The following is a 27,579-nucleotide window of genomic DNA, read 5'->3' as shown; positions in this document are numbered from 1 at the left end:
GAAGGGTCTGGGGTGTCTAGAAGGCGCCTGCGTATTCCTTCGGCCGGGGGGTGTGATCCAATCAGGGAAGTGGGCGTGGCTTCAGGGGACGCCTGAGCAGTGCTCCTTCAACTGGGGGTGGGGCGAGCCCGAGCTCGGGTTAGGGGGCGTGGTCTCGGAGGCGCCTGCGCGGAGGCAGTTGGAGGGAGGCCCGATTCCCCTTTGTTCGGCTTCGCCATTTTGCTAGGCAGCGGCAGTGGCGGCGGCAGCGGCGGCTGGAGCCTCTGATTGGGTTTCGGGGTCCGGTACTGGAGCCAATCAGCGCGGGCAGCGAACCGGGGGAGCGAGGCACGGTGAGTGTGAGGAGCCAATATCCAGCGGCCCAGAGCCGGCCCCAGCGCCCCGATTGGCGGGTCTCGCTGACCACTCAGGAGAGGCCCAGGCGCCCGTCGAGCCCGGGGAGCCTAGCCGAGCGGGGCTCCCGACGGCCCAGGCCGGAGCCTGCGAGCGTCCCGGGGCACTCCCGGCCGAGGCCTGCAGGGGGCCGCCCCGCGCGGGGACGGCGCCCTCGGGAGCAGGCATCTCGGGGTCCAGAGCCTCGCAGGGTGCCAGAGCCAGTTGGGGATGCGATGCGCCCCGTTCCCCCGACCCTTAGGCACAGCTTCTCAGGCCCCAGGCCGGGGGGTGTTGGGTTTGCCTGCCACGAAGGCCCCTACGCTCGGGTGTACACACACACGCGGGCCCGGGGCCTTGGCGGTTTCCTCCTGGTCCTTCCGGCCTCACACTTAAGCCCGCCCTTGCACTCAACACGCTCTGGCCCTCGGGACGGGAAGTCTCCCCCCGCGGGGCCCGCGCACCCCACCCCTCCGTGAGCGGGTCTGTCTGTCTGCAGCCCTTCTGGGTCGGGAGGCAGGCCCGGGGAAGACGCACGCCGCAACCATCGGGCCCCGCGTGCATCGCGGGGAGGGGGTGGGCCCGCCCCGGGTGGGCCCGCCCCCGCCCCCGCCCCCGCCCCGCCGTCCCCGCTGTCCCCGCTGTCCCCCTGATCGGTGGAGGGGATCCATTAGTGCACCCACTCCCCGGCCCCGCTGCGCCCCTCCTCCCAGCACGCTCGGCCCGGGTCTCCGGCCCGGCGCCGTTACCACCCCCTTTTGGCTCGTCATTTCCTCTCTTCCCCGCCCCGATCGCCGGGCAGAACTGCACACCTCCGTCTTGGAGCGCAACCAGGCGGTCACCCGTCCTTGCCCGGGCTGTAAGGCCTGTCCATTCGGTGCCTGGAACCTCACTATAGAAGGTGGCGAGCCCTGTGCATTCCTTTTACCGGAGGCTGCACAATTTGCTTTCAGTAGTCTTACCTGTTGTTGCTCATCTTGTGAATTCTCGCTCCCTTGGGAATGCACAGTTATTTTCTTTTAACCTTTCTGTGTCACTTTGAACGTGTCAGGTTTCACTCATTAGCTCAGTCCACAACCATCTCTTGGTTTGTTTTTTTCCAGTATGTTGATGTTTTCTCAGCAGGTATTTATAGAAACTTAACAGTGTTGTGGGGTTTTGGTTAGGGTGAAAGGAAATCTCCGTTGACAACCAAGTATCGAACAGTTAGTATGTACCAGGCGTCCATCTGTGTGCTGGGGAGGGAGTGGTTAGAGGTCGATAAGAACCTTCCCAGCCTGGTGGAGATTGACAGGTGAACAAGTAATTAATATCTCACGGTTAGTGCTGTAACGGGGCCAAGTTCAGTTCTGTGGTGCACTGATGTGTGAGCTATCAACAGCCCCGGTGGAAGGCCAGCATTGCCACACTTTTGATTGGCCTTGAAGGATAATGGGATTTCTTCGGACAAGAAAGAATGGAAGAGCATTGCTCACAAAGAGAAAAGCATGTGCAGAGGCACCAAGCTTTGCTGTGTGTTCAAGGGGGAAGAAAGTATAGGGCAGTGGGCAGTTGCCATGAGAGTTTAGGCTGGAAAGCCCAGTTGGTAAAAACACTTGTATATCTTGCTAAGGAATTTTTCGGAAGCAGTTATTTTGTGGAGATTCGGATAAGAGAAATCTAGAAACACACTTTTTTCTAAGATTGGAAAAATAAGTTTCTGGCTTATGGGGTTCTGCTCCACAATAGCAGCTGACTTTGGGGGAAAAAGGAAGATTTTTCTCCTAGGACTTTAAAAGTTTTTACTCATGTGAAGCACCGAGTGCAGCAGTCCTTGCCACATAGAGTAGGCCTTTAGTATAATCACAGTTACTAAGGTCATACAACTGGTAGGTTGCAGAAAACTACTCCTGAGGAGTAGTGCTCTTTTCACTACCAAAAATTTGGGGACAGTTTTTGTTTTCACTTTTTGTAATGAGTTTTTCATTGTTTAAGTCATTTTAAAAATTTATTTAATTCTTAAAATAGCTAATAGATGGAGCACTGTGGTTTAGATATTTTTTAGAATGTTTACATTTGCTTTTGGACTGGATGAATACCTTGGTACTTAAAAATGGTAATATCTAGTCACTAAAAAACCAGCAAACATTTTTGCTAGACTTCTTTCTAAACGACAGTTATAGTTTGGTCACTTTTTTGCTAAACCCCTCTGGAGACTCCACCTATCTGCAGAAGAATTTAGCCTGGAATGTTGAGATACAGTAATCTGGCCTTAGCTTTCTCTTGACATGTGGCCTTGTATATACTGTTCATATGTGGAAATTTTTCTGTCCTTGTTTTTATGCTCTGTCCTCATTTGGAGCACTCCATTCCCTCCCACTTCATCACATATATAAATCCTGCTTATGCTTAAGACCAGGTCAGATGCCACATTTTTCTAAAGCCTTCTTATCGATCCCCAATTGGAAGAACTCTGTGTCCTCCGAACTCCCATATTACTTTGTTTTTCTCTTAGGGGTTCAGTACAGATTTTTACTCCTTTACTAAATTTAAAGACTCTGAAGTTAAAATCTTAGTCACAGTTTTACTTTTATTTCTAAAACCTTCAGGATGGTGTCTGACAGGTGGTACATCATTAGTGGAGATTAAGAAGCAAATTAGGAACTGCAATCCACAACCTTTTGGATGTTGGGGAAGCTGGACAGCCCTTTGTTCTCTAGTCTTTTATCAAACACAGATCAGAACCTGTTTGTTGAGTTGTGAAGTCAATTTAGTGGGCCAATGCTGGTAATTTTTTACAATAGAATAGAAAATATCACAGTTCATCTTATGTTATAAAGGTAAGTATTCATGAAACTTTTGTTTTAGTTACTTTTTTAATATGTTGCGTGTGCATTTGTGATGTGAAATGTTTTTCTAACTGTGAGTTGTCAAAAAAGTTTGAAAGCTGCTGTTCTAGTTTTTACCTGGTAGTGATTGTCAAATATGATAATTCTACGGGGTTTTTCACTTATAGTTGAGTTTCTGGAAGTTTTAGCTTTAAAATAAAAATGTGTGTGGGTCCACAATGAATGGATTCCTAAGTTGTTAGCTGCATTTCAGGTTCTGCACCTTGAAGTGAAGAGGAAGGGAAATTTTCTTGCTAACTGGAATAAACATACTCACTTTCTCTCTTTGAGGAAAAGACATTCAAACTTTGAGTTAGGAGTGAGAGCTAGACAGACTAAATCTGGCTGACTTAATTCTGTCAGAATGTGGCCGAAAGGCACTTGAGGAAAGACGACGATGTTTGCAGTTCTCCTAACTGAAGCTCACAGTAATGGGAACATGTGGCTTCATAGAAGCCAGTTGCGTCCAGCCTTCACCATTAGCAGTCTCAATATCATGCTCCACGCTGAATCGCTCCCTCGTTAATATGACAGAGAATTGCTGTTAGACTTGAAGCTGCTTCCTTTTGACCCTTCAAAGTATAGTGGATTTAAGTGTTTAAATTGAGGCATTTGTATTACCAGGATAAGCTAGTTAAGAAGAAAATCTGCATGACGTTTTATTAGTCATTTCCCTGCACTTCCAGTGCGATGTAAACTTCTGGAAATTAGCAGTCAAGGAAAAAATCTTATACAGGAAGGGGATTTGGGTGGGGTGGGTTGTTGAAATACAGAGGACATTCCTTCCTGATCCTTATTTTTTTAATCAACTCTTTTGAGATATAGTTTGGACATAAAGGATAATCATTTTAAGTGTACATTTTGATGAATTTTGACAAATTTACACACCTATGCAACCACCAGCACAATGAAAATATAAAACATTTTATCACCCCGGAAAAGTTCCAAATGCTCTATTCCAATCAACTTCCCACTTGCCCCTCTTCCCCCTTTTCCCCCTTTTCTATTTCCAGGAAACCACTGATCTGCTTTCTCTCTCTAGATTACTATTACCTTCTCAGGGTTTCATATAAACGAAATCACACCACTGTTTTGTATCATGACCCTTAATTTTTAATTTTATTAGTTTAGAAACATAAATGTATTGTGTATATTGCAGTTAGAGACAAGATAGAGTTTAGGGAAGACCATTCACTTCCCTGGAAGAGCCACTTAGTCTGGCTGAAAATCTGATTTTCTGTACTGTTCCCAGAATCTCTCAGGAGCCAACTGAGTCACCCAATTCAGAAGAGACATAAAAATCAGAAAGCCAGTTTTTCAGTATGCAATGAGAAATAACTATCAAGTTTACTTGTGTTGCTGATCATATCTGCTCCCTGTTGGCTAGTGTATATGTAAATCCAAATTATAGCTAGGTGTGTGCTTGGTGAGCATTCCATTAGAGCAAGGGTAGTGAGTTGAAGAACCACAACGCCACATACCATCATGCTGTGATGACATAGTCATCCTGTCACTTGTTTATAACTTTAACACTCTTATACTACATACCAATTAGGTTATGAGTAATAGGCTCAATCGATATTTATTAGATTTTCCTTCCAACATTTTAGTATAAAAATTTTCAAACATACAGTAAAGTTGAAAGTGTTTTACAATAAACACCTGTATACCCTTCATCTAGAGTCTACTGTTAATGTACTAGCCTTTTCAGAGAGATACCTATATATATATATATATATATATATATATATATATATATCTCCATCTATTCATCCATCAATATACTTCTTCCTAATATTTGGGCACGTACTTGAATATAGTTTGATTTCTTCACATCATATTGAGACACCTTACAGTCATGGTGGGTGATTCATATCATCCACCATGTGTGGATTTGTGGAGAGTGGTGCACTGCTTTGCTGCTGTGATGTGCAGATCATGTAACTCATATAACTTTGTCATTCAAATTTTAGAATTCATGAAGGCCTGGAGAAAAGTTTGGGGAAAGATTTATCTACATTTTGCTTATATACAGCTGTACCTCCCCCATGTTTCCAAGGTGAATTACCCTTTGATAATTTATATAATTTTAAATTTTTGAATCAGGTCTTTATTCAAGGTTCTCAAATATCACTTCAGTTTATCTAATTGTGTGCTTATTTCAAAATGGAGCTTTCAGCTGTTAAAGTGTATGAGAATAGTAAATTTGGGCATTGACTGCATATTTGATATTAAGAACTTACAAATTTTTTAATGTTTTGAAGTAATTGTAGAGGCACAATGTCATTGTGATAAAATGATAAAGAAAAGAATCTACTCTTTGGAGATAGATGCTGAAGTATTTTTGGAGTTTTGGAATAATAAAGTGTCTGGGATTTGCTTCAGAATAATGCAGGGGTGGGTGGAAAGTGGATGAGATCTATGTGGAGTAAGATTGACCATGGGTTGAAAATTGTTGAAGTTGGGTAATGGCCATAGGGGTTCATTATAATGTTCTCACTATGTTGGTACATTTTTGAAAATTATCATAGTAAAAGTTAAAATTATACAGTAGAGGGTGGGGTACTATTAGGCATTCAGATTCATGACTGAGGAAAACTTAAATTCTTTTCAGAGAAAATCATAGTCTGCTGTTTCTGTAATTCCTTTTTATTCCTTGCTCTGGATTAAAACGCAAACTCCTAAACCTTTGCTGGGTCTTTCTTACTTAACACTACTTAATGGAGATTTTGATAAGCAACATGTTTGACTTCAGGTCTGGGTAATTACTTACTAAATAATAAACCCTGAAATTTTAAATTGCTTACCATGTGTAGTGCAAATGTGTTACAAATTAAAGAAACTGTTCTCTAAAGTACATGTGCAGACCTGAAAATCAGTGTTAAATAGGCCTTGTAACAAAGTGATGTTGTAGCTTAATGAGAATTTCTTAAGGTGCAAGTGTTGCTATAGTAGTATTGAAAGGAAAGGTTGCTGATGAGAAATGACAAAGAGCATTTTTTATATATGTTAAATAGCGTTATCAAGGTTAAGCATCTGGTGAGGCCTTTATTAACAATCTCACTTTACTTTTCCTACCTTTCTAATAGGAGTGCATCTTGAAGTCTTCTAGGATCTCCAGAGTGAAACTCACTGTGGTCAAGACTCTAACTTGGAGGGACCATGGAACAGTATACAGCAAACAGCAATAGTTCAACAGAGCAGATTGTTGTACAGGCTGGACAGATTCAGCAGCAGGTATGGAAGTAAAACTGCTTTAAACATCACAGCAAAAGAGCTGATAATAGCACTGCTCAGTAGCAGAATTGAGAGCTCTCAGATCTTATAAGTAATGGGTCTGGTGAGTTGTGCTGAAGTGCTTTTCAAAGATTGGATTTGTTGCAGTTTCTCTCATTTTCTCTGTTCAGAAGTCTATATCCAGTCCATAACCACTTAGAATTTGATTTCATGGCAGCCTGGTTTAATAGTAAATTGCCCCCTTTTATCTTATTAGAAAACAAACACCTAGTCTGTTTTCAGATGGAATTATGGAGGGGTTTTTTTTGTTCTTCTTCCTGGATTCAATTTGGTGGTTTCTCTTATTGATTAAGCTACCTTGTGGTCTAGTTAGGCTTTGGCCACAATAAACAAACCAAGATAGCGTCTAAGAAATCCACTGTCCTTTGATTTGATCCATCACAGTGCTTATTTTGAAAAGCTCTAGTTTAACATGAGGATAATATTTAGATAGCCACACTTATGGATAAGCACATATTAGAAGGGAATTCCCTGCTGCTGGTTTATCCTAATTAAGATAGGTTGCCTTCTTGAATTTATACACAGATTACATTTTCTGATGATTTATACCTGGCTTTATTTTAGGAAAACTTCACTTGTTTTACTTGTTATTTCACTTGTTTTTTCTCCCAGGAAGAAAAGAAATTTATTATGCATTGATTTAACCTAAGGCCAAGATTGGGAATGTTTTGTTTCTAAAATGGAACTTAGATAATATAGAAAAGTAGTTAGTAGGGAGGGCAGAGGATGTTTTGATGGTGAGTGTTTCCATCTAATGATCAAAGAAAGGAGCTACTCTTGATTAAAAGAGATTAATTATCGAAATTCCTTTGCTGGCTTTTCCTTCCACGTAACTGCAGCTTCCTTCAACTGCCTTGGTAGAAAAGGGGATTCCACAGAGGACCCTCCATTCATACCAATGCCCGGTCGGTGAATTCTTGTTCTGTCAGAACTTACTATTAGGAGTAATAAAAATTAGGTTGAATCTGTGAAAACATTGCTTCTAAGGTAGTCCAGCTGAGTAGGAATAATCCTAGTTTGGGGACATAAGAGCAGTGACCTCATGGAGATGATTTTGGCTCATGATGATTACCTTCATTCTTCCTTTCTGGGGATTGCATTCAAGTTCCAGAAATTCTTCATTGTAGCTTCAAAGCTGCTAAAACCTGATGAACTTTTTTGTTCTTGTGAATTCATTTGAGGAAATAAAAAGAGCTTTAAAATAACTTCACGGAGAAGGATCAAATACCTATTTTTGGAGGGAAGGACTGTGTTAAAAATTTTTTTGTCAATGATGTCAGCTATATTGATTTTTTTTGAGTCATGGAAGTGTGTTTTGAGTTCCACTCTGGGGACAAAGGGCTAAGATCTGTAATCTGTTACCTTCAACAAAACAGCTTCAGTATAGGGAGCCTGCAGTTTGAAAGTCCTGTGTAGGGTGGGGCTATTGAAAGAAGACCCTCCCTCTCCCACAAGAGGTAAGGTGACCTCATGTCTTGAACTATACATTTCCTTCCTGACACATTTCAAGCTCTTCCTGTTCCTGTTCTCAGCAGCAGGGTGGTGTTACTGCTGTCCAGTTGCAGACTGAGGCCCAGGTGGCATCCGCCTCAGGCCAGCAAGTCCAGACCCTCCAGGTAGTGGTGCCCTCTCTGATTCTCTGTAAGCACTGCATGAACTTCTCCTCTCCTCATGTTTGGTGCTGTTTGTGGTAGGATCTCATGGAGAAATGGCAAAGTCAGTTGCATGTCTTTGATACTGCTAACTTGTCTTTGAGGCTTAGAAGACGCCAGTTTCCTAATGCTTCATGCTAAATCATGTAGTGACCCCAGTATCAATTTTCTGAAAAGTGCCGTTTGGCTAATGTTTCTTTGGGAATGTCTGGGAAAGAATCAGTATAAGGGACAGGAAGAAATTCTTACAAGTGGCATTAGAACCTATTTAGAGATCAAACTGTAATAAGATCGCATGGTAACTTTTCTTGAGTTTGTATTATGATAGTGGAGAAGAAAATATATACATTTTACTAGGGTAGATTGTGCTATATTTTTATTAAAAGGACAACTTGGCTGTCCTGTCCTGCAATAATGATTGCACTTGACAAGATTGATCTAATCACCGAATCTTGTTAATCTCTTAACTGCTATCTTTTCATTACCTTTCTTGGGGAAAATAATGACTTGTCTTATTATTACATCTGCAGAGATTGCCCCATAGCTCTTGGACAGAGGTGGGATATGCTTTCTGTAAGTCTTAAGTATTATAGCCTCCATAAGAATTCCTACTTAAACAATGCAGTTTCCTAACATTATGTATGACCAAGTTAAATATGTAAATTGGGGTTATATTTTGGCCAGTTCCTATATAAAGATAAGTGAAGAAGCATAAGTCTTTTCTGAGTTTATAGGTTACTTTAACTAAAATGACCATATTTTTGAGAAATTGACAAGATTCGAGTACCCTGCCTTTTTCCGTCCATTGAATGGAAATGATTCAGAGTAGGACCTAGAATGTAGAACTGGCATCTCACTTTATTATTAGTGCTGCTTAGCAAGTATCCTGCAGTGAACTACCCTTTATTGTAATCATTTCACTTTACCCTTTCAACCCCACTCCCAAACCTGCCACTCATAGTGTTTGATGATGATGTACAGCCAATTCTGCACATAAATTAAGCTGAAATAAGCTGAGCTTATAGGTACTCCCAAACTATATTCAAATCTCAGTTCAGCAGTTTGTTATTCATGTTTTTCATGCTTGCTTCATCTTATTGAAATATAAAACAGTATTGTCATTAACCACTTGTGGAATGGGAATGTAACATGCTCTTAACTGTATGGCTTCTTGTCTGATGCATGTATTCTTGTATTCATTCATATGTTGTAAAAACAGTGGGTTCCTTGGAGTCTCAAATAGTTCATCATGTGCATATATAGGGGAAAGTGTGTCAATGAAGGGAAAAGTTAAGATGATGGATAGCCAGAAAATTACTAATAGTTGTGCCTTAAACCTTGTGTTTCCTACTCAGGCAGATTTTATTTAAAGAAATGGAGGTACTTTATGAAAATAATGGAAACCTTTCCTCTAGGGCTCTCATTATTTTGGAGAATTTTAAATACTTCTTTCAGTTAGTCATGCAATAAATATTCTGGAAAGTCTTTCCTCATAGAGCATATGCAAGTCTTTAAAAAGTAAAGTGGAATTTCTCAATGAACAGTTTAACAAAATACAAGATTTGAATGTTCCTGAAGATTATGATATGCTTGGTGGGGGGGAGGCTTAATATCTAATTACTAATCTAGGATAGATCGGTCTTTTAACTAATTCCTGTTATTTGAACATACTTTCACTAGCATTAAGAATGATTATTTCAGATATACGAATTTTCTTTTGATCTGTTACAAATAATTCCTCAAAACAAAGATAGAAAGTTTGGACTTGTAGCTATTCTGTTGAACTAAAGTGGCTTATTTTTTGGCTTTCAGAATGCAGTTAGCTAGATATTTTCATATTGAGACTCAAGATGTTACAGAGCACTTACAATGCCCTGGCTTCTAGAGTAATCCATTTACTCACTGGAGCTTGAAAGTTGGGAGTTTTTTGGTACACTTGAGTGCTTTGTATAATGTTCATATTTGTTAAAGCTAAAATAACTATGCAGGTATTGCAGGGTCCAGTGTGAGAAGTTCCACCACAGAGATTGCAAACTCACCAGCAATATATTTCTAGGCATTTTTGCTAGTGGGCTCCTTAAATAACCACAGGACTAGAATTCTCAGTGAGGTGAAGAGGGTAAAAGGTATATGTTTCATTTATGCTTGAGAAACTGTAGAGAGGAAGGGCATTCTATATAAGCTTCCAGAGCTGCTCACTGCCTAACCTGGAGTGGTTGCTAGGTGCAGTTTGATTTACTCCTTACAAGTTACTTAGAATTTGCAGTCAACCACCATCCCCACCATCAGCCCTCCCTCTCATTGCCTCCTCTCCAGCCTTCACTAGAGACTATTCCTGGATATTGGTCTAAAAACGAAAATAGCTTTGATGATTTGATTAAATACTTCTCATGGGTTTAGCCTGTATTTGATGATAAATGCCTTGTATCTATTGAGACTTCCCAAAGACTCTGCTTATTCTCCATTATATCTGACCTTAAAGTATTCAGCTTGGCATTTAGTCAAAGATACTGTATTTTCGAAGAAGACTACTTGAGGATGAGGACTTGAGACTTATTTTCTTAGTGTCTCTCCTACCTTCTCCCTCTCTAGCAAGGCAGCAGAGTAGAAGCAGTGATTGTCTTTTGGTAAAAACCATTTTGTGTCTTATGTTATTTCATTGTTCTTATTTTACTTTATTCTAGGTCCAGGGGCAGCCATTAATGGTACAGGTCAGTGGAGGCCAGTTAATCACATCAACTGGCCAACCCATCATGGTCCAGGCTGTTCCTGGTGGACAAGGTCAAACCATCATGCAAGTACCTGTATCTGGGACACAGGGTTTGCAGCAGGTGAGTGATATTTTTTAAAATGTTTAGACAGAATAACAGGATACAGGTTTTAAGAAATAGGTTGTTGCGAACTGAAAATTGATATTGCACTTAATTGTTTCTTACCTTCTGTTCGCATTTAGTCGATTTCCCACCTTTGTAGTGTCAGTGATATAAAGCAGAGCTATACAGAAATTGGACATCTCTGGTAAGGACTAAGATATTAGACGTGATCTCAAATCAATGTAAAGAATATAAAAAGAATCTAGTTTAATAAAAGTAATTCATTGGTATGATCTCAGTTGGCACTTCTGGGCACTGGGGGAGGGAATTTTATAGTCTTCATTTCCTTCCATGTAATTTATAACTTGAGTTATCTAGCAAGTGATGGAAATATTTCAGTTCAAACCTATCGCACACACCTCAAGCTGTACTTAGAGCAAAATTTATAAACTTAAATATTTTAAAAGAACTGCAAATAAACAATGGTATTTCTCTTAGAAAGTTAGGAAAAGAACAAAATGAGCAAAAGATAGGTTAAAATTTATGAAGTAGAAAACCAACAAATGTAGAAAAGTAAAGAAAAGCTGATTCCTTAAACAGACATATAAAGTAGTTAGGTAAATCCACTGGAAAGACTGATTCAGAAACAGAAAACAAAAGTAAACAGGACACACAACTCTGTGGCATCAAATTTTTAGAGGGATTTTTATCTTGTTGGCAAAAATTTTAAACAGTAATTATATCCAGTGCTAGAATGGGTGTGAAGAAAATGAAACATTCATTATTTTTGGTAATTTTCAAATTCTAAAGTCATTTTGGAAAGGTATCTCACTCTTAAATACATAAGCCTTTTGATCTACCTGTTCTGCTTCTGAGAATCTATTCTATAGGAACAAAAGCATCAATATTTAGGGAGAAATGTAAAGACATTTATTGCAGCATTCTACTAGCAAAAAAAAAAAAAAATTGTAGCCTGAGTGTCTGTTAATAAGCATAAAGAAATGGTTGAATACATCATACTATATTCATATGGAGTGTACTATGTCCTTGTTAAAAAGGATGAACTGTTGACTTTGGGTGAGGGGTTAATATTGAAGTATTTTTAGTGAGAAATAATTTGCAGAGAAGTATATACTTAAGTCATCTCACCTTTGTAATTAATAGCTAAATCCCAATGAGTATATATGTTTATGAACTTTTTACTAAAATTTTCTAAAGCTGTTTATATCTTTAATTTGTTTTAACAGTTACAATTATTTCATTAATGTCTTCATTTTTCTGGAGGAATGTAATATAAGTTGAAAAAAATTTGGCTATGCTTGATAAATCAAACTTTTAAGTTTTGCATATTCCCTTGTAGTCTTGTGCACACCTTTCAGACATAGTTATACACATGCACATAGTTTTCATTGTTGTGTGTTTGGTGCTTTTGTTTGTTTTACTTTGCTTTTTTCCCCCCCCACATGATTTTCTTATCATTTTTAATTCCTTCATAATGGTCAATTTGATGAATCAGAATTTCTAATTTACAAAGTGTAGTTAGGGATTTTTGTTTGTTTTATTTTTCTTTTTTTGCTTTTATAGGTAAGATTACTATAAATGTATTTGAATTTTATAGCTTTATTTTTTCAGTTGAATTTAATCTTATGGTAATTTCTTTGGAGTGGAAGAATTGGTTGGGCGAAGGGTAAGATCATTTTTAAAGCTATTGGCATATTTTTGCCAAGATAGAGTTTTAGTTAGGATTAAAAATAGTTTCCATGTTTCTCCATGCATAAATGTATGAGCCTTTAAATATATTTTAGTGTGTGTACTTGCCTCAGTTTCACACTGCTATTTCATTTCTGTCCTTGCTGTCATTGCCTCGTCTCCAGCCCCCTCTTGCCACTCCCTCTTCTCTGTTGAATAGAAGTAGTGTGATTCAGTGCTAGGAACATTGTACCACTAGTGCAATGACCTGACTTCATTCACAGGTCTGCCATTAAACAAACTTTCTGATCTTGGCCAAGTCATTTGAGTGTCAGTTTTCTCATTTGAAAATGCAGTTTATATCAGGTGATTGCTAGGGTTCATTTCAGCTCTGAATTCTGTGATTTTTGCGGGATTTTTTTTTTTGGCCTTTAAGAGACATTGAAATGTTTATTTTATCCCCCTCCCTCCAAGCAGGACTGTAACTAATCAAACCATCTTGGAAAAATTATTTTCTATTAATGTTACATAATATGTCTCTAGGTGAGATCCCATAGCCTCCCTTAGAATGCTTAAAATTTCAATCCATTTTTATTAGAAGTTGCTTTGGTGTTTTTTGAATAACCGTGTCTTTTAGAAGTGTACTTAACCTTTTTTTGGATTGCATCTTCTGTTTTAGAATTCCAGTGAAACCTATGCTCTCAGATTAATATCCCTGGCTTGATATAGACAATGGAACTAAAGTAGAGAGCCAAGAAATAGATGCAAGAATATTGGAAATTGGTATATAACAAAAATAGTATAAAGTGTCAGTGAAGAAATGGTTTAAGAATGATATCAAAAAAGAAAATTGATCTCTACCTCATGCTATATCAAAAATACTTGCTAGGGCTTCCCTGGTGGCGCAGTGGTTGAGAATCTGCCTGCCAATGCAGGGGACACGGGTTCAAGCCCTGGTCTGGGAAGATCCCACATGCCACGGAGCGACTAGGCCCGTGAGCCACAATTGCTGAGCCTGCGCGTCTGGAGCCTGTGCTCCGTCCGCAACAAGAGAGGCCACGATAGTGAGAGGCCCGCGCACCGCGATGAAGAGTGACCCCCACTTGCCGCAACTAGAGAAAGCCCTCGCACAGAAACGAAGACCCAACACAGTCATAAATAAATAAATAAAATTAAAAAAAAAAAGCAATGCCTAGATTATAAAAAAAAAAAAAAAAAAATACTTGCTAGATAGATTACAGATCTAAATGGAAAAAAGCGTACTTGGAAACTTTTATATTCTCTTTACAGGAATATTTTCTTTATGCTGTGGCATACAGAAGGATTTCTTAAAGCCAAAAAAAAATTGATTTGACTACGTTAAAATAAAAACTTGTATACATCAAAATATATCATAAAACAAAGGTAGAAGACAAAATTTGGAGAAGGTATTTTTAACACATAACTGGGTTCGTATCCAGAATACACTAAAAAAAATTCTTTTTATGTATTGATATGAAAATAACAATCCAGTAGAAAAATGGGCAAAGAATATGAATAGATAGAAGAGGAAACCCTATTGACCAATAAGACGTATTCCTTGCTATCCAAAACAGGTAGAAAAAGATCCAGATAACCAGATAAATTTCTTTACTTGTTTATTTACCAACACTTTCTAATTTAATTTGTTAAATCTCAGTGTTGACTGCAGGGGTGTCTAATATGATAGTCTCAACCTTTCTGTACAAAATCTTTTAAGGATTTTGTATGTACATATTTATAGAATCCCAGTTGGAAAAATTAGGAATTACTTAATTTTTTTTCAATATGTTATTATAAAAAACTTCAAACAGACAAAAACAAAGAGAATGGTATGGTGAATCCTCATCACCCATTTTAACACACAAACTAGTATTATGTTTAAGTAAATCCATTTTCATCTATATTCCCCTACTCAAGGATTATTTTGAATATATGTAGTACCATTTCATCTATTAAAAATAGGGTATATTAGGTATATTTAGGGTATATTTTTAAATGAACATGCTTTTAGAAATATATACCCATGCCAGCCTATCATCGTTTTAAAAACTGACATTGATTCCATAATATCATCCAGTATCCAGACAGTGGTCAAAATTCCCCCATTGTTTCATAAATGGAAAACAAATTATCTCTAATTCATAATAGAGCAAAACAGGACTTCTTTTTTTCCTCTTTAGAGCATTTCCTGCCTTCTAGAGGAATTTGGGTAACTAACACTCCAGAACCATAGGAGGCCAGTGTCAGCAGGATACTAATCTTTTATGTTCTGTTCCCCAGATACAGTTGGTCCCACCTGGACAGATCCAGATCCAGGGTGGGCAGGCTGTGCAGGTGCAGGGCCAGCAGGGCCAGACCCAGCAGATCATCATCCAGCAGCCCCAGACAGCCGTCACTGCTGGCCAGACGCAGGTAATTCCACTGCCCACTGTGTCAACACAGGAGCACAGCTGCTTTGGGAGGGTTAGACAACTGAGTCAAATATTTCACATGTAGTAGAAATGGGGAAGAAAACCATCCAAAAAATTTCTTTTTCTTAAAAAGGACTACATAGTCCTTTTCTTTGTGGTGTCTTTGGAATCTGTTAAATTGTGTCATTATTTATTTCCTACAGACGCAACAGCAGATTGCTGTCCAGGGGCAGCAAGTGGCACAAACTGCCGAAGGGCAGACCATCGTCTATCAGCCAGTTAATGCAGATGGCACCATTCTCCAGCAAGGTACGTGTGCCCATCATTTCTGTGGCACTTTTGGGGGCATCCTTTTTATCTTGAACAAATGACTGCTTTAGAAATTTTGTGGTGACCTCTATACGACATATTTTTGAAAAACAACAAAATTTCCCCTAAGTCTCCCTTGATTGTTAGTTCCTTGTCACCAATATGCGACCAATGTTGATTCCATTTGTAGAACTACAGTGGTTGTTAAAGACAACCACTAGGACCCTAAGGATTATATAAGCTTTTTATTCTTTCTGGGAAGAAATGTTTTCTAAATAGAAGATTAGAAATATGGAGTTTCTTTAGTGGTAGAGACAAACATCATAAGTCAAGTTGGCATTTATTGCTATTGCTGCTTTTTTTTTTTTCTGGGCCACTTCATTATTAATTTATTCCAAAAAGACTTATATGCCCACTCTGTATATGTAGCACATTACTAAAAGTAGTTTTCTTCTCTAGACCTTCTAGTCTAGTAAGTGAGACATGCATGTGACCAAATAAACACAGTGCATAGCCCTTATTAGAGGTATGTATTCTATGACTAAAGGTTTGACATGTGATTAAAATTTGGCAGTATACAAGATGCAGTGAGTGCAGTAAGTGTGCTCTCCCATGACTCGGGAGAGGGCCTGAACTGGCAGGAGCTCAGAGAACGCTGAACAGATCCTCAAGTGCTGCTGGTGATAGCTTGGGGGCTTGGAGTACCTGGTTTAGTTTTAAGTTTTAGTCCTGCAACTGTTTGACTCATTGTCGATTTAGGGTAAACAAATTAAAAGTTTATAAAAATCTTCATCCTGAAGCAGGTTATTCATATATATAAGAACAGTTGATGTAGCTGGAGTCATACCCATAGAAAGGGAAGCCTCCAGACTTTTTGGTCACCCATTGAAAACTATTATTGGACTAGCCAGGGAATTATCCATTTCAAGGGTAGTTTTATTCAGAACTGGAACCCAGATAGTTAATAGAATTTCTAAGATTGTGATTACTTGGATTATATACAGCAAACCAGGGAGAGAATGGAGGAGTGCTTTTTCTCCCCTTGTGCTTCTGAGTATGTTTTTCCAGGGTGAATAAATGTGTGCCAGATAGAAGAGGGACTAACTGTGTTCCCTCCTTTCTGTGTACCTGTTTTTTGTTTGTTTTATGTTTTATTTTCTTAAAGTTACAGTCCCTGTTTCAGGCATGATCACCATCCCTGCAGCCAGTTTGGCAGGAGCACAGATTGTTCAGACCGGAGCCAATACCAACACAACCAGCAGTGGGCAAGGGACTGTCACTGTGACACTACCAGTGGCAGGCAATGTGGTCAATTCAGGAGGAATGGTCATGGTAAGAAAATTGATTTTTCATTTCACTGTTCTCATCTGTAATTTGTTTTTCCATGTATCTTTGTCTTTGAAAATTTCTTCAACTTGCAATTTGATATCTCTCACAAAGCTTGTTTATAATGCTGACCTCTTGGGATTGCGATTAATCCCTTAGGACACTTACACAGATCTACTTTTACAATAAACATTACAACAAACCATAATCCATTCTGAGCACCTACTATGTGCCAGAGACTATTCTAGGTGCTAGAGATACAGCAGAAGATAAACAGATGTATTTGCTTTTCTGTAATCTTATTCATAATTCAAATAATGAAGGGAGATACAAACTACTGATCTTCGGGAAGTGGAAAGTATATTGCCCAGAGTGGGTAAAACAAGAAGTAAGTTCAAAATTAGAAAGATTGTAATCAATAGAGAAACCAAAAACTGTGATGTAAATATATTGGGAAGATAGGGAAGGAGAGTTGGGTGGTGTGAGTGAAAGCTAAATCCTCATATATGTCAAAATAGGATGTCAGTATACAGTACCAAAAATGGATAAATTAAGAATGAGTAGTAGAAACCTGCACAGAAGTAGAGGAACTACCAGAAAAAACAATACAACCATTCAAAGTTGTTATAGTTGGGAAGGTAGTGGGGCACGGGAGCCTGTTACTTGTTTCCTCATACATTTAGTACAGTGTTTTGTTTTTGTTTGTTTAGGAAAATATGGGTTGAATTATATAGTAAGTTAACAATTTAATTAAATTATTTATATAACTAAAAGCATTTAGTAGCACTTGGTCAATCTGAACCTATGTTCCTTTGTGTTTTCCTTGTGCCCTTTTATTGCCTTACGATTACCGTCCATGACCATTAGATGGCAGCAGACATTCCTAGAAAATGGAGCAGTTGTGTGGACAAAAATTTGGACGTGGTTGTGTCATTTATCAGTATGGCTCCTTGGCCCCTATTACAGAATCATCTGGAATGTTTGTTTAAAATGCAGACCTTCATCATCAAAAAATCTGCAAACAGTAAATGCTGGAGGGGGTGTGGAGAAAAGGGAACCCTCTTGCACTGTTGGTGGGAATGTAAATTGATACAGCCACTATGGAGAACAGTATGGAGGTTCCTTAAAAAACTAAAAATAGAACTACCACACGACCCAGCAGTCCCACTACTGGGCCTATACCCTGAGAAAACCATAATTCAAAATAGAGTTATGTACCACGATGTTGATTGCAGCTCTATTTACAATAGCTGGGACATGGACACAACCTAAGTTTCCATCAACAGATGAATGGATAAAGAAGATGTGGCACATATATACAATGGAATATTACTCAGCCATAAAAGGAAACGAAATTGAGTTATTTGTAGTGAGGTGGATAGACCTAGAGTCTGTCATACAGAGTGAAGTAAGTCAGAAAGAGAAAAACAAATATCATATGTTAACACATATATATGGAATCTAAAAAAAAAAAAAGTCATGAAGAACCTAGGGGCAGGACGGGAATAAAGACGCAGACCTACTAGAGAATGGACTTGCGTACGTGGGGAGGGGGAAGGGTAAGCTGGGACGAAGTGAGAGAGTGGCATGGACATATATACACTACCAAACATAAAACCGATAGCCAGTGGGAAGCAGCCGCATAGCTCAGGAAGATCAGCTCGGTGCTTTGTGACCACCTAGAGGGGTGGGATAAGGAGGGTGGGAGGGAGGGAGATGCAAGAGGGAAGAGATATGGGGATATATGTATACGTATAGCTGATTCACTTTGTTATAAAGCAGAAACTAACACACCATTGTAAAGCAATTTTACTCCAATAAAGATATTTAAAAAAATAAAATGCAGGCCTTTGGTGTAAATGTTCTCCAAGAATCTGCATTTAACTAAGTGTCCTATAAAAGCTGCTCTTTGTAGCATTCAGAAGAAAACTAACAGGGACCAATAAACTGATTCCCATGGCCGTACTTCATGTCACTAGTTAATAAGCTCTGATTTTCTTTTCACACAGATGGTACCTGGTGCTGGCTCTGTGCCTGCTATCCAGAGAATCCCTCTCCCTGGGGCAGAGATGCTTGAAGAAGAGCCTCTCTATGTGAATGCCAAACAGTACCACCGTATACTTAAGAGGAGGCAAGCCCGGGCTAAATTAGAGGCAGAAGGGAAAATTCCAAAGGAGAGAAGGGTATGTATAACATTGGGAAGGATACAGGATGAGAACGGCAGGGTTCTACTTTTGAAATTACCTTTTATGTAGTTTGTTTCCTTGAGTACCTTCCAAACATTGAACTTAGATAGCTGTTACCTTTTGTAAAAGCATTTATTATTGCTATATGGAGCTTCAACTACAATATTTAAAAGATAACTATGACATAAATAGGGTGTGTTTTTTTTATCTTACGTAAAAGAAGTCCAGAGATAAATTGTCTTGGGCTGTGGTAGCACATTTCCAGTCCTCTAGACCCATTCTCCTCCTTTCTTACTGTTCTGATATTCTTAGTATGCTGTCCATAGTCCAAGATGACTGTCTGGGCTCTAGCCTAGGAGCAAAGGGAATAAGAAAGGCATTCTTTCAAGGAAACATTCAAGAAGTTCCATACATCTCATTAGCCAAAATTTAATTACATGGCCACACTTAACTGCAAATAAGTGTAGGAAATGCAGTCTTTTTACTGAGCAACCAACTAAAATTTGGTTTGTTATTAAAGTGAAAGAGAGGATATATATTGGGAGGTAGGTAGTCATCTCTTTTATATCTTTGGGGAATCTTTAGTTAGTTATTACTTATTTGGCATTTACATTCTTATGATAGTTAGATATGGTTAGCTGCTGTTTGTGTTTTCTCCAAAGATTTCTCCATAATACAAGGTCATAATTGCCCCTGGTGGCTTTGATCACAGCTGTCCTAAACTTAATCATTAGACAGCTATGCTAGTTTCAGCTAGTAGTTTTATTTTTCTTATTTTAGAAATACCTGCATGAGTCTCGGCACCGTCATGCCATGGCACGAAAGCGTGGTGAAGGTGGACGATTTTTCTCTCCAAAGGAAAAAGATAGTCCCCATATGCAGGTAAGAAGATTTATACCTTTTATTCTTCTCTTTACTGCCTTGTATTTTCTTGGGTGGAAGCCTTCGCATTGTCCTCTTGATATTTTCAAACTAGGGACTCATCAGTCTCTAAACTGGATGCAACATTGTGTGTCTTAGAGCCCTTTTCACCTTAAAAGAACTAAGGTCTTTAATCAGTGGCCTTTTTTCCTTCCAGTCTTTGCCAGCTATTACTATTAATTCCTTCTTGAAATTCTCACTTTTCTTGATTTTCAAAGAACAAGTTTGTTTCTTAGTGTAGTAGTAGCAGCAGCAGCAAACACTTAACTGCTGTGTGCCAGCCATTATGTTAAGCACTTTTCTTTTGTAAGCATTTTTTCATTGAATCTTTACAACGAGCTCCAGCCCCATGAGGTAAGAATTATAGTTTCCATTTTACATTTGATTCTGAGGTTTAGAGGGGTTAAGTCGTTTGCCTAAGGTAAAATATTTAGTAAAATGGTGCAACTGAAATTCATACCTAGGCAGTGTAATTCCAGGACTTAGTCTGTAACCATACTGGTTCTTACATCTAATTTCACTGATTGTATCTTGTTGGCATTTCTAGTCAGTATGTCCAAAATAGAACTGTTGGTTTTTATTTTATTTTTTTATGCCTAAACCAGACACTCTTCTCAACAAGTAACATGTCCATTCGCCCAGTTATTAAAGCTAGAATTGTCCAATTCTTGAAGTCCTCTTGGTTTTAACTCTAAAATATACTCTCAATCAGCTTACTTTTTTCCCTCGTAACTGCTGTCAGCCTGGTCTAACCTGCTCTTCTTTGCTTCAGTTATTACAGCAGCTGCCTAGTCTCCCTTCTTCTCCTCTTGTGCCCCTCTAGTTCACTCTCCACATCTCAGTGTGATCTTTCTAAGCGTGTATCATATCACATCATCATCCTGCTTAAATCCCTTCTACTCCCACCCTTTTCCATTTGCACTTAGACTAAAATGCAGAGTTCTTACCATGGCCAGCAAGGCCCTGCATGATCTAGCTACTGCCCACTTCTGGCTTTATTTCCTCCTGCTGCTTGGTCTTTATGCTCTTGCTATACTGTTCAGGAACCTTTGTCTTCAAAATAGCTGGTCTGTAAAGCTTCTCATGCCATCCTTTTGCTTGGCTATCTCCTTCTTTTAGGTCTTGGTTTAAATCTGAGAGGCCATATCCAGAGGTCTCTTCTACCCCATTATTTTCTCACATCTTCCTTTTCTTTTGAGTACAATATTGATAATCATATTGTTTTATTTGTGTGATCGTGCAGTAGTTGTCTCCTTCACTAGACTGTAAGCTGTGTAGAAAGTCGAGGATTGTTGTTCTCTATTGTACTTAGCATGATGCCCATTTAAGAACAAGCACTCAGTAAATGTTTGTTGAATTAATGGGTTCCTCCCATTTGCTGATGCTTTATTCTGTATACCCATCACATCCCACCTGCACTACTGTCAAATCTGTCTTTATAAGATGGTGCTTTCGAAAAAAAAAAAAAAGATGGTGCTTTCTTAATCATGTCAGTCCCGTGCTCAAGGATGCATGCTAGTTGCTCATTGCTTTCTGCAGCAGATCTCAAACTATTTCTGTAAGTTACTTAGCCTCACTTTCTTCACCAGTAAAGTGGGATGCTGTTGATACTTTATAGGAATGTTGGGATTTCATGCAGTAAGTCACATTAGGCACCTGTTTAGCACAGTGCTTAGTGCATGGTGAGAGCTCAGTAGAGGCTGGTTATTGTTCATGCTCACTGATCAAGACCCAGCCTCTGGTCCTACCACCTGCAGAAATGTTTCAGCTTTTTCTTGGATCACACCAGTTGAGGCTTCAGAGTGTTGGTGTGGAGGAACTGAAGGTGGTTATTGTGGAGTGTTGCAGAAAGCTTCCAAGGACTGATCCCCTCCCCCTTTTTTTTGCCACACTGCACGGCTTGCAGGATCTTAGTTCCCCGACCAGGGATTGAACCCTGGCCATGGCAGTGAAAGCGCCAGATCCTAGCCACTGGACCACCAGGGACCTCCCAAGCACTGATCCTTGTCTTAACACTGCTGGTTTTTTGTAAAAGGCAGGCAGTAGGCAGAGTTTAATGGAAAGAAGATTAAATCGGAGCCAAGAGATTTGGGAGTTAGTTCTTGCTGGGCTCCTCACTAACTTTTTGACTCTAGTCCAGGCAAATCACTTTACCCATCCAAGCTTCAGGTTTACCTACAAAATGAGTGCATTAAAGTAAATAAATTCCAGCGTCCTTTCCAGCCCTGCTAAGTGCTCAGTATTTAAATATGATGATCAGAAAATATACAACATGACTTGGTTTCTCTGGGTCTTTTTCTTAGCTGCCTAAGGACCCTTAATCCTTAAGCATAGAGCACAGCATAGGTGCTTAGAAAAGAGAGATACTCTCAACTCTGGAGTGTTTAGTAATGGAATGCCAGGCCAGACTTGGAATCTTTTTAAGAGTAGGGTGTATTGTCTCTTCTTTCCTAATGGAGCTGCGTTTCAATCCGTGTGTGCAGACTTAGATACATCACAAGCCTTTGGTTTACTTAGCAAAGTTTGTGTATTTCCCTTGGTGATAAGTACTGAGAGCCATGAGTTCCCAGTTCTTTTGCAAAGGACTTTAATTGTTATGCTTTCTTTGTAGGATCCAAATCAAGCAGATGAAGAGGCTATGACACAGATCATCCGAGTGTCCTAACCCCAGGCCATGTGATGGAACTGATCAAGGTCATGTTCCTGGCACTGTTTCCCACTGTTCCAAGGAAACTGATCAACTCTTCCAATGGGACACTGACGATTACATTCTGCCCTTTTCTACAGGACAGAAACCACTTAGTTTTTAATAAGTGGCTCAGTATTATAATTGCAAGGATGTCTGGCAAATTGAAGTTGCAAGCCTTTGTCTCACCCTTTCAGTCAGGACTTATTTCAGACTGTTGGTGACATTGACATTTCATGGATTGGGATGATGCAGGGGACCCATGCCAGCCCAGCAGTACCACACCTAGCACTTAATGTTGACTGGTAATGCCAGCCGGCCATCTCAGCAGAGGAGAACGACCTTCTCAACCTAAACTGCAGTCAGGGAAGCTGCAGCCCACTCCTTCCCATGGATTCCAAACAGCACCCATCCCTCTGATGGGGGATCTCAGGCTGACTAATGGACACTTTGTATTCAGAGATGGTTTCCAGGCAAGGAAGCTTCATCTCATGATATGGAAACAATAAATTCTCTGAGATACATTCATCTAATCTGTGGTAATAATAAGAATCCCTTCTACCCAGATGATAGGTTGGTATTTTTGGACTCCAGCCAAGAAAAAGCTAACTCTGGGGATAGACTGATAAAAGACTCAAGCACTAAAAATATAGCTGACTCTCTTAGCTTTGACAAGTTGTGGTCTGCTTGTCTGTTGACAGGTCATATGGACTGTAGTTCTTGCTGTGGTTACTTTTAAGACAATTTAGAGTGTACTGGACCTTGACACTGCCTTTCCTAAGTAGAGAACAAAACCATAGAACTTCTGTGCTGAAGTGCTGAGGACATTTGTAGTAGCTCCTTAACAGAGCAGAACTAGAGATTTTCAATCACATGCTTTGTGACAGCATTTGGGGAATAGAAAGGTTCATGTTTGTTTCAGTCTAGAAGGACAAAGGGTAGTATATATACTCTCGTGTTGTCATATAGCACGATTCGCCAGTGGATGGATGCCTGGGATGGATCATTAAGATGAAGAGAATAATTTACATTTATACTATAACCTTTTAAGCACGGAAAGGGAAAAGTCTGAGATTTGGTCCTTGACAATTTCTGGAAAGCACTGTTCAATCAGGCTATCCTGGACATAGTCCAGGTTGCCTGCTAGAGCTTGAGGTGTATGTTGGCTTCACTCCTGCGCTTTGTGCTGGCCCTGGGGAGCGAACATTCTCATTCTTCCCGTGGCAGCTGATTCTTTGGTGCCAGTTTCCGTTTGTTTCCCCTTTTCTCCATAGGCATTGTGTGGAAAGGTTTTCACATTGCATCCATGTTCTGGGGATAAACTGCGGACTGGAAATAGAGATTCCTGCAGGGTCAGGAACAGGGCCACAACTCCCAGAGTGGGTTGTGCCTCAGTAATCAGTTTCTTTTCTAGACCTGGAACCCTGGGAGAACTAAGATGATATTTCAGAAGAGTTGCTGTTTTCTTGGAAACAAAGAAGGAAAATATAATCCTTTTGAAGAACATTTGGGTTTGATTTAAATACCAAGAGTAGAGATTGGCTCTTTCTTTGATTTCACTCTAGCTGTATTAAGAGGGAAAAGAAATTAAACCCTCTAAAGAAAACATCACAAAGGGAAATCACTGTAATGGTAAAAACAGAGGTACAGAGCTATGCAAAGAAAGCAGGAAGTGAAGTATCTCCCTAGTCCCTTGAATCTAGCCATCTCTCCTGGCTTGCAGATGTTAGGCGGGTTTGACCTGTGGGCTCACTAGAAACTTTTGGCTCTTTATGTGAGTTTTAGGTGTTAACTTTATTCAGTAAGCCCCAAGTTCTTCAGATGATAGATTACTAAAAACAATGAAGAGTTTATATCCTTTGGTTTGTTTAGGAACCTTCAAGATGCAGAGTTCAGAAAGAAATTCCTCAGACCTAATTTCTAGTACTTAAGCCAACAACAGTTCTAAAATGCTATTTATTTGTGTAAGTTTGTACATAGTAATACCAACCTCATATTGTTGTGGATTTTTTTTTTTCATGAGTTTGAGTTTGGTTTTATTTGAAATGAATACAGTTGTCATTTTGTCATTGCCATTTCAGGTAGCTCATGGCCCTTTTATTGTGGTCATTTTAGCACATAATAACCCACAAAGTGGGGGTGAGGTTTGGATTTTTTTGTTACTAGAAGTTCTTTTATTCATTTGTCCTTGTGACTGTAGTGATGGCTTCATAGATGCAAAAAGAGTAAATGGATGAGTGAATAATTGGTTTAATGCATAGTTATTTCACTTCTTGAGTGCTTTTTTTTTTGCAGGATAATTGTAAATATATATTTTAATTGCACTGGTACATTGAACATGTCAGTGTCTATACCACTGGACCAACAGCATTTTTCTGGCTAATGGGTGCCTGATAATGTCTTGATTTTCCTTTGGGACTCAACTCTACGGAAGGTTTTTTCCCCTCAGCTGTAGGGGGAGCACAGGTGATTGATCATTGATGTCATTTCAATTGTTATTTTTTAAAATAAATTTATAAAATGCTTTAAAAGTGTCTTGAATTTTGAGGAGTCTATATCCCCTGGGTTCTGGGTTGTGTTTATAATGCTGATATTGTGAACTCTGTAAACACACATGTAAGCTCTGTGGACAGTGTGTCAAACTTGAGAGTGTCCAGCCTTTCAGCTGTGTCTCCCCTTGATCTCTTTTCCTTCCCTTTTGGCCCTTCCACCCTACTGAGGAAATATTTTCTGTCACCTGTGGACTGATCATACATTTGGTCTTCCCACTGTAAGTGTTCATGAAAACACGATGAATTAATTCCATGAGTAAAATTAGCCCTTCAGTTACCAACAAAACAGCATTGCTATATGATATATTGTAGAACTAAAGATAGTAAAGATGTAATTTTTAGATTTATTCATGCAGAAAAACAGATGCATTTCTGATTGTTAAAAATCCACAACATGCTCGTCCTTTTATTGCTTTGTGTTCACAAATCTGAGCCACAGACCGGGAGCCTCAAATGGGCCATTACCACACGGAAGTGTGAGAAAAAGGGCTCAGGGGGAGTACTCCCATGAGACCAAATGACCTGTCCTGGCAGACAACAGAAGTGGAATAAGTTCCCTAACAAGGAAAAAGACTTCCTGTGTTAAACGGCCTTAGTCTAACGGTGTTAAATTTAAAAACCATCCTGAGTTTGCTTTAGTCACATGCCAATGGAACTTGTCCTTAGAAACTGATACGAAGAAAAGACCAACCTATTGATATTTATCCCAGGTGATCAGTTTTATCGTAAAAGCAGCTTCACGTTTGAAAGAGATTTTAAAACGTCAGGCTTTGCTCCTTCGAAGGCGCCGCCCTGCCCTCCTTCCGCCCCTCCCACCCCGCAATCCGCAGCCAGCGCAAAGGCGATGAAAACAGGGGGGCGGGGCCCCAAGGAAGCCCGCACTGATTGGTTGGCGGGAGGGACCCGTCAGGGCCGTCGTTGCGGATTGGCTGCTACGCGGAGGAACGCTGTTTCCGGTCGTTCGGCGAAAAATTTCGCTGCTGCCGCCGCCGCTATGGCGACGGGCAAGGGGGCGGCGGTGCCGCCTCTGTGGCCCGTAGAGGCCCGGTTGGCGGCGCTGCTTCCAGACCTGCTGGTCTTCAGGAAGCCCCGGGGATCGGAACACGAGCTTGCCACGGCCCAGGGCGTCCTCCTTGGCGTCCACGTGACGGGTGAGGGCGAGGGGAGGTGCGTCGCTCTCCCGACCTGCCGGAGGGGCGGCCGTTGGGCCTCAGCTGGTACAGGCCGCGGCGGTTACGGGCCTGGCCCTGGGGCGAGCTAAAGGCACGGTTTCATTGCACTTTTCGCCGCCTCCGCCGGAACGTGAGGGTCATTTTCCGAGCAGGAGGATGCCTTTTCGGACGACCTGTCGTAGCCCTAGAGTTCACTTCAGCGATGATGAAATTGAGACTCAGAAAGGGGAAAGGACCTTTTCGGGGCCATATGGCAGGCTTTGGACCCAAGTTTTTCCCCAGTCCCGAGCATTTTCCAATAAGCATTCTGCTTCATCCAGTGATTTTATTTGTTTAGTTATTTTCTTCTTTGGGTCCGTAAGTAGGTGCCCGCCATTGTTCTAGGAGTTGAGACCTAGCAGCTACTATGAGAGTCGTTCATTTAACAGGTATTTGTGGAGTTCATGTGTCACGGATATGAAGATGAGTGATTCGGGTGCCTGTCCTCGGAGGAGCTCACCATATGAGTTCTCCATAAAGCTTTCATCCATTCTCCTTGTCAGTGGTTTCTCTATCCCTCACGTGGGTGGGGAGAGGGGAATCCTACAGGTTCCCTTGGCCAGGGAGCCTTAAGAGAGTATGATGGGAAAGCAGGAGCCGGATTCCAATGAAAAGGGCACTTGTGGGTGAATCTTCACCATCTGCAGCTTCTAGAAACATGGGGAGGGTGGCCCTCTGGAGTCCCAGAGGCAGCAGCGACCAGCCTGGCCCTGAGTACTTGCTAAGTAACACCATGTTAAAGGATAATGAAATTACTCATCTTGAGAAGATCTGCTTCCGTTCCACTGGCCTGATGTGTGGAGGGAATAGAGCCTAAAAGTTTAGGACTTGCAGCTAACACAGTAATTTTTGCTTTGTCGGTCAGGGTTTACAGCATTAATGGACAGGTTCAGCCTGAGCTGCAAGTCGGAACATGACATGGACACACTGGCGCACATCTTCAGTTATTACATTAGTGACATCGTGGAGCGTGAGTGACCGTTGTAGGGGAGCAAGGAGGTGTGGTGATGGGCTCTTGAGGGTTTGTAACAGAAGGGGGCTCGGGGGCACTTTAAGACATACTAAAGTGACATCCCTTTAGTGTCACTCATCCTTTTTTTCTTCAGGTTGCCTCTGCCGAGCTAGATCTTTGCCTGTATCTGCCATTCTACCCAGTCGCACATCCTGTTGACTCGGTGTTCAGAAAGGGGGGAAAAATGCTGATTTTTACTTTGCATGTTTGTATTTTATTTCAAAATAAAGTATTCCTCGGGTTGTGTCTTCTAA

The 27,579-nt window shown here is 40.4% G+C and overlaps 2 protein-coding genes across 18 annotated transcripts in view; both read left to right on the top strand.

Annotated features, from left to right (window-relative positions):
• The first annotated feature begins 142 nt into the window (after nt 1–142).
• On the top strand, nt 143–27,579 carry NFYA (nuclear transcription factor Y subunit alpha). 17 transcript variants are annotated; one of them, XM_082414925.1, is made up of 13 exons: nt 143–332; nt 5,213–5,298; nt 6,329–6,476; nt 8,069–8,155; nt 10,873–11,019; nt 14,992–15,123; nt 15,326–15,431; nt 16,615–16,763; nt 18,767–18,940; nt 19,724–19,825; nt 22,476–26,253; nt 27,179–27,283; nt 27,420–27,579. In XM_082414925.1, the coding sequence occupies exons 3-11, from the start codon at nt 6,402–6,404 to the stop codon at nt 22,527–22,529; spliced, it is 1,026 nt and encodes a 341-aa protein (XP_082271051.1). In that variant the 5' UTR covers nt 143–332; nt 5,213–5,298; nt 6,329–6,401; the 3' UTR covers nt 22,530–26,253; nt 27,179–27,283; nt 27,420–27,579. The 17 variants fall into 17 exon arrangements, with proteins under 17 accessions (XP_082271051.1, XP_082271054.1, XP_082271052.1 ...); XM_082414928.1 differs by lacking the exon at nt 5,213–5,298 and having other exon boundaries at nt 8,072–8,152; XM_082414926.1 differs by lacking the exon at nt 5,213–5,298 and having other exon boundaries at nt 8,072–8,155.
• Nucleotides 26,097–27,579, top strand: part of LOC309638181 (adenylate cyclase type 10-like) — a gene marked incomplete at its 5' end in the record, with an annotated part of 47,539 nt that continues 46,056 nt past the window's right edge. The window contains 2 exons of the mRNA XM_082413777.1: nt 26,097–26,253; nt 27,179–27,283. Coding sequence (XP_082269903.1) covers nt 26,097–26,253; nt 27,179–27,283 — 262 coding nt within the window. The remainder of the gene's footprint in view (nt 26,254–27,178; nt 27,284–27,579) is intronic.

The sequence above is a fragment of the Balaenoptera physalus genome (assembly GCF_965194825.1).
Source record: "Balaenoptera physalus genome assembly, chromosome: 11".
Lineage (NCBI taxonomy): Eukaryota > Metazoa > Chordata > Mammalia > Artiodactyla > Balaenopteridae > Balaenoptera > Balaenoptera physalus.
The sequence above is the reverse complement of the archived record's forward strand: the minus strand, read 5'-3'. Positions and strand labels throughout refer to the sequence as shown.

What these genes read in the sequence shown, in the direction of transcription:
- NFYA (XM_082414921.1), top strand. Translation starts at nt 6,402, where the DNA reads ATGGAACAGTATACAGCAAACAGCAATAGTTCAACAGAGCAGATTGTT. An exon ending in CTGGACAGATTCAGCAGCAG is followed by an intron (nt 6,477 to 8,068) that starts GTATGGAAGTAA and finishes TCCTGTTCTCAG; the next exon opens with CAGCAGGGTGGTGTTACTGC. An exon ending in TGGCACCATTCTCCAGCAAG is followed by an intron (nt 15,432 to 16,596) that starts GTACGTGTGCCC and finishes ATTTTCTTAAAG; the next exon opens with TTACAGTCCCTGTTTCAGGC.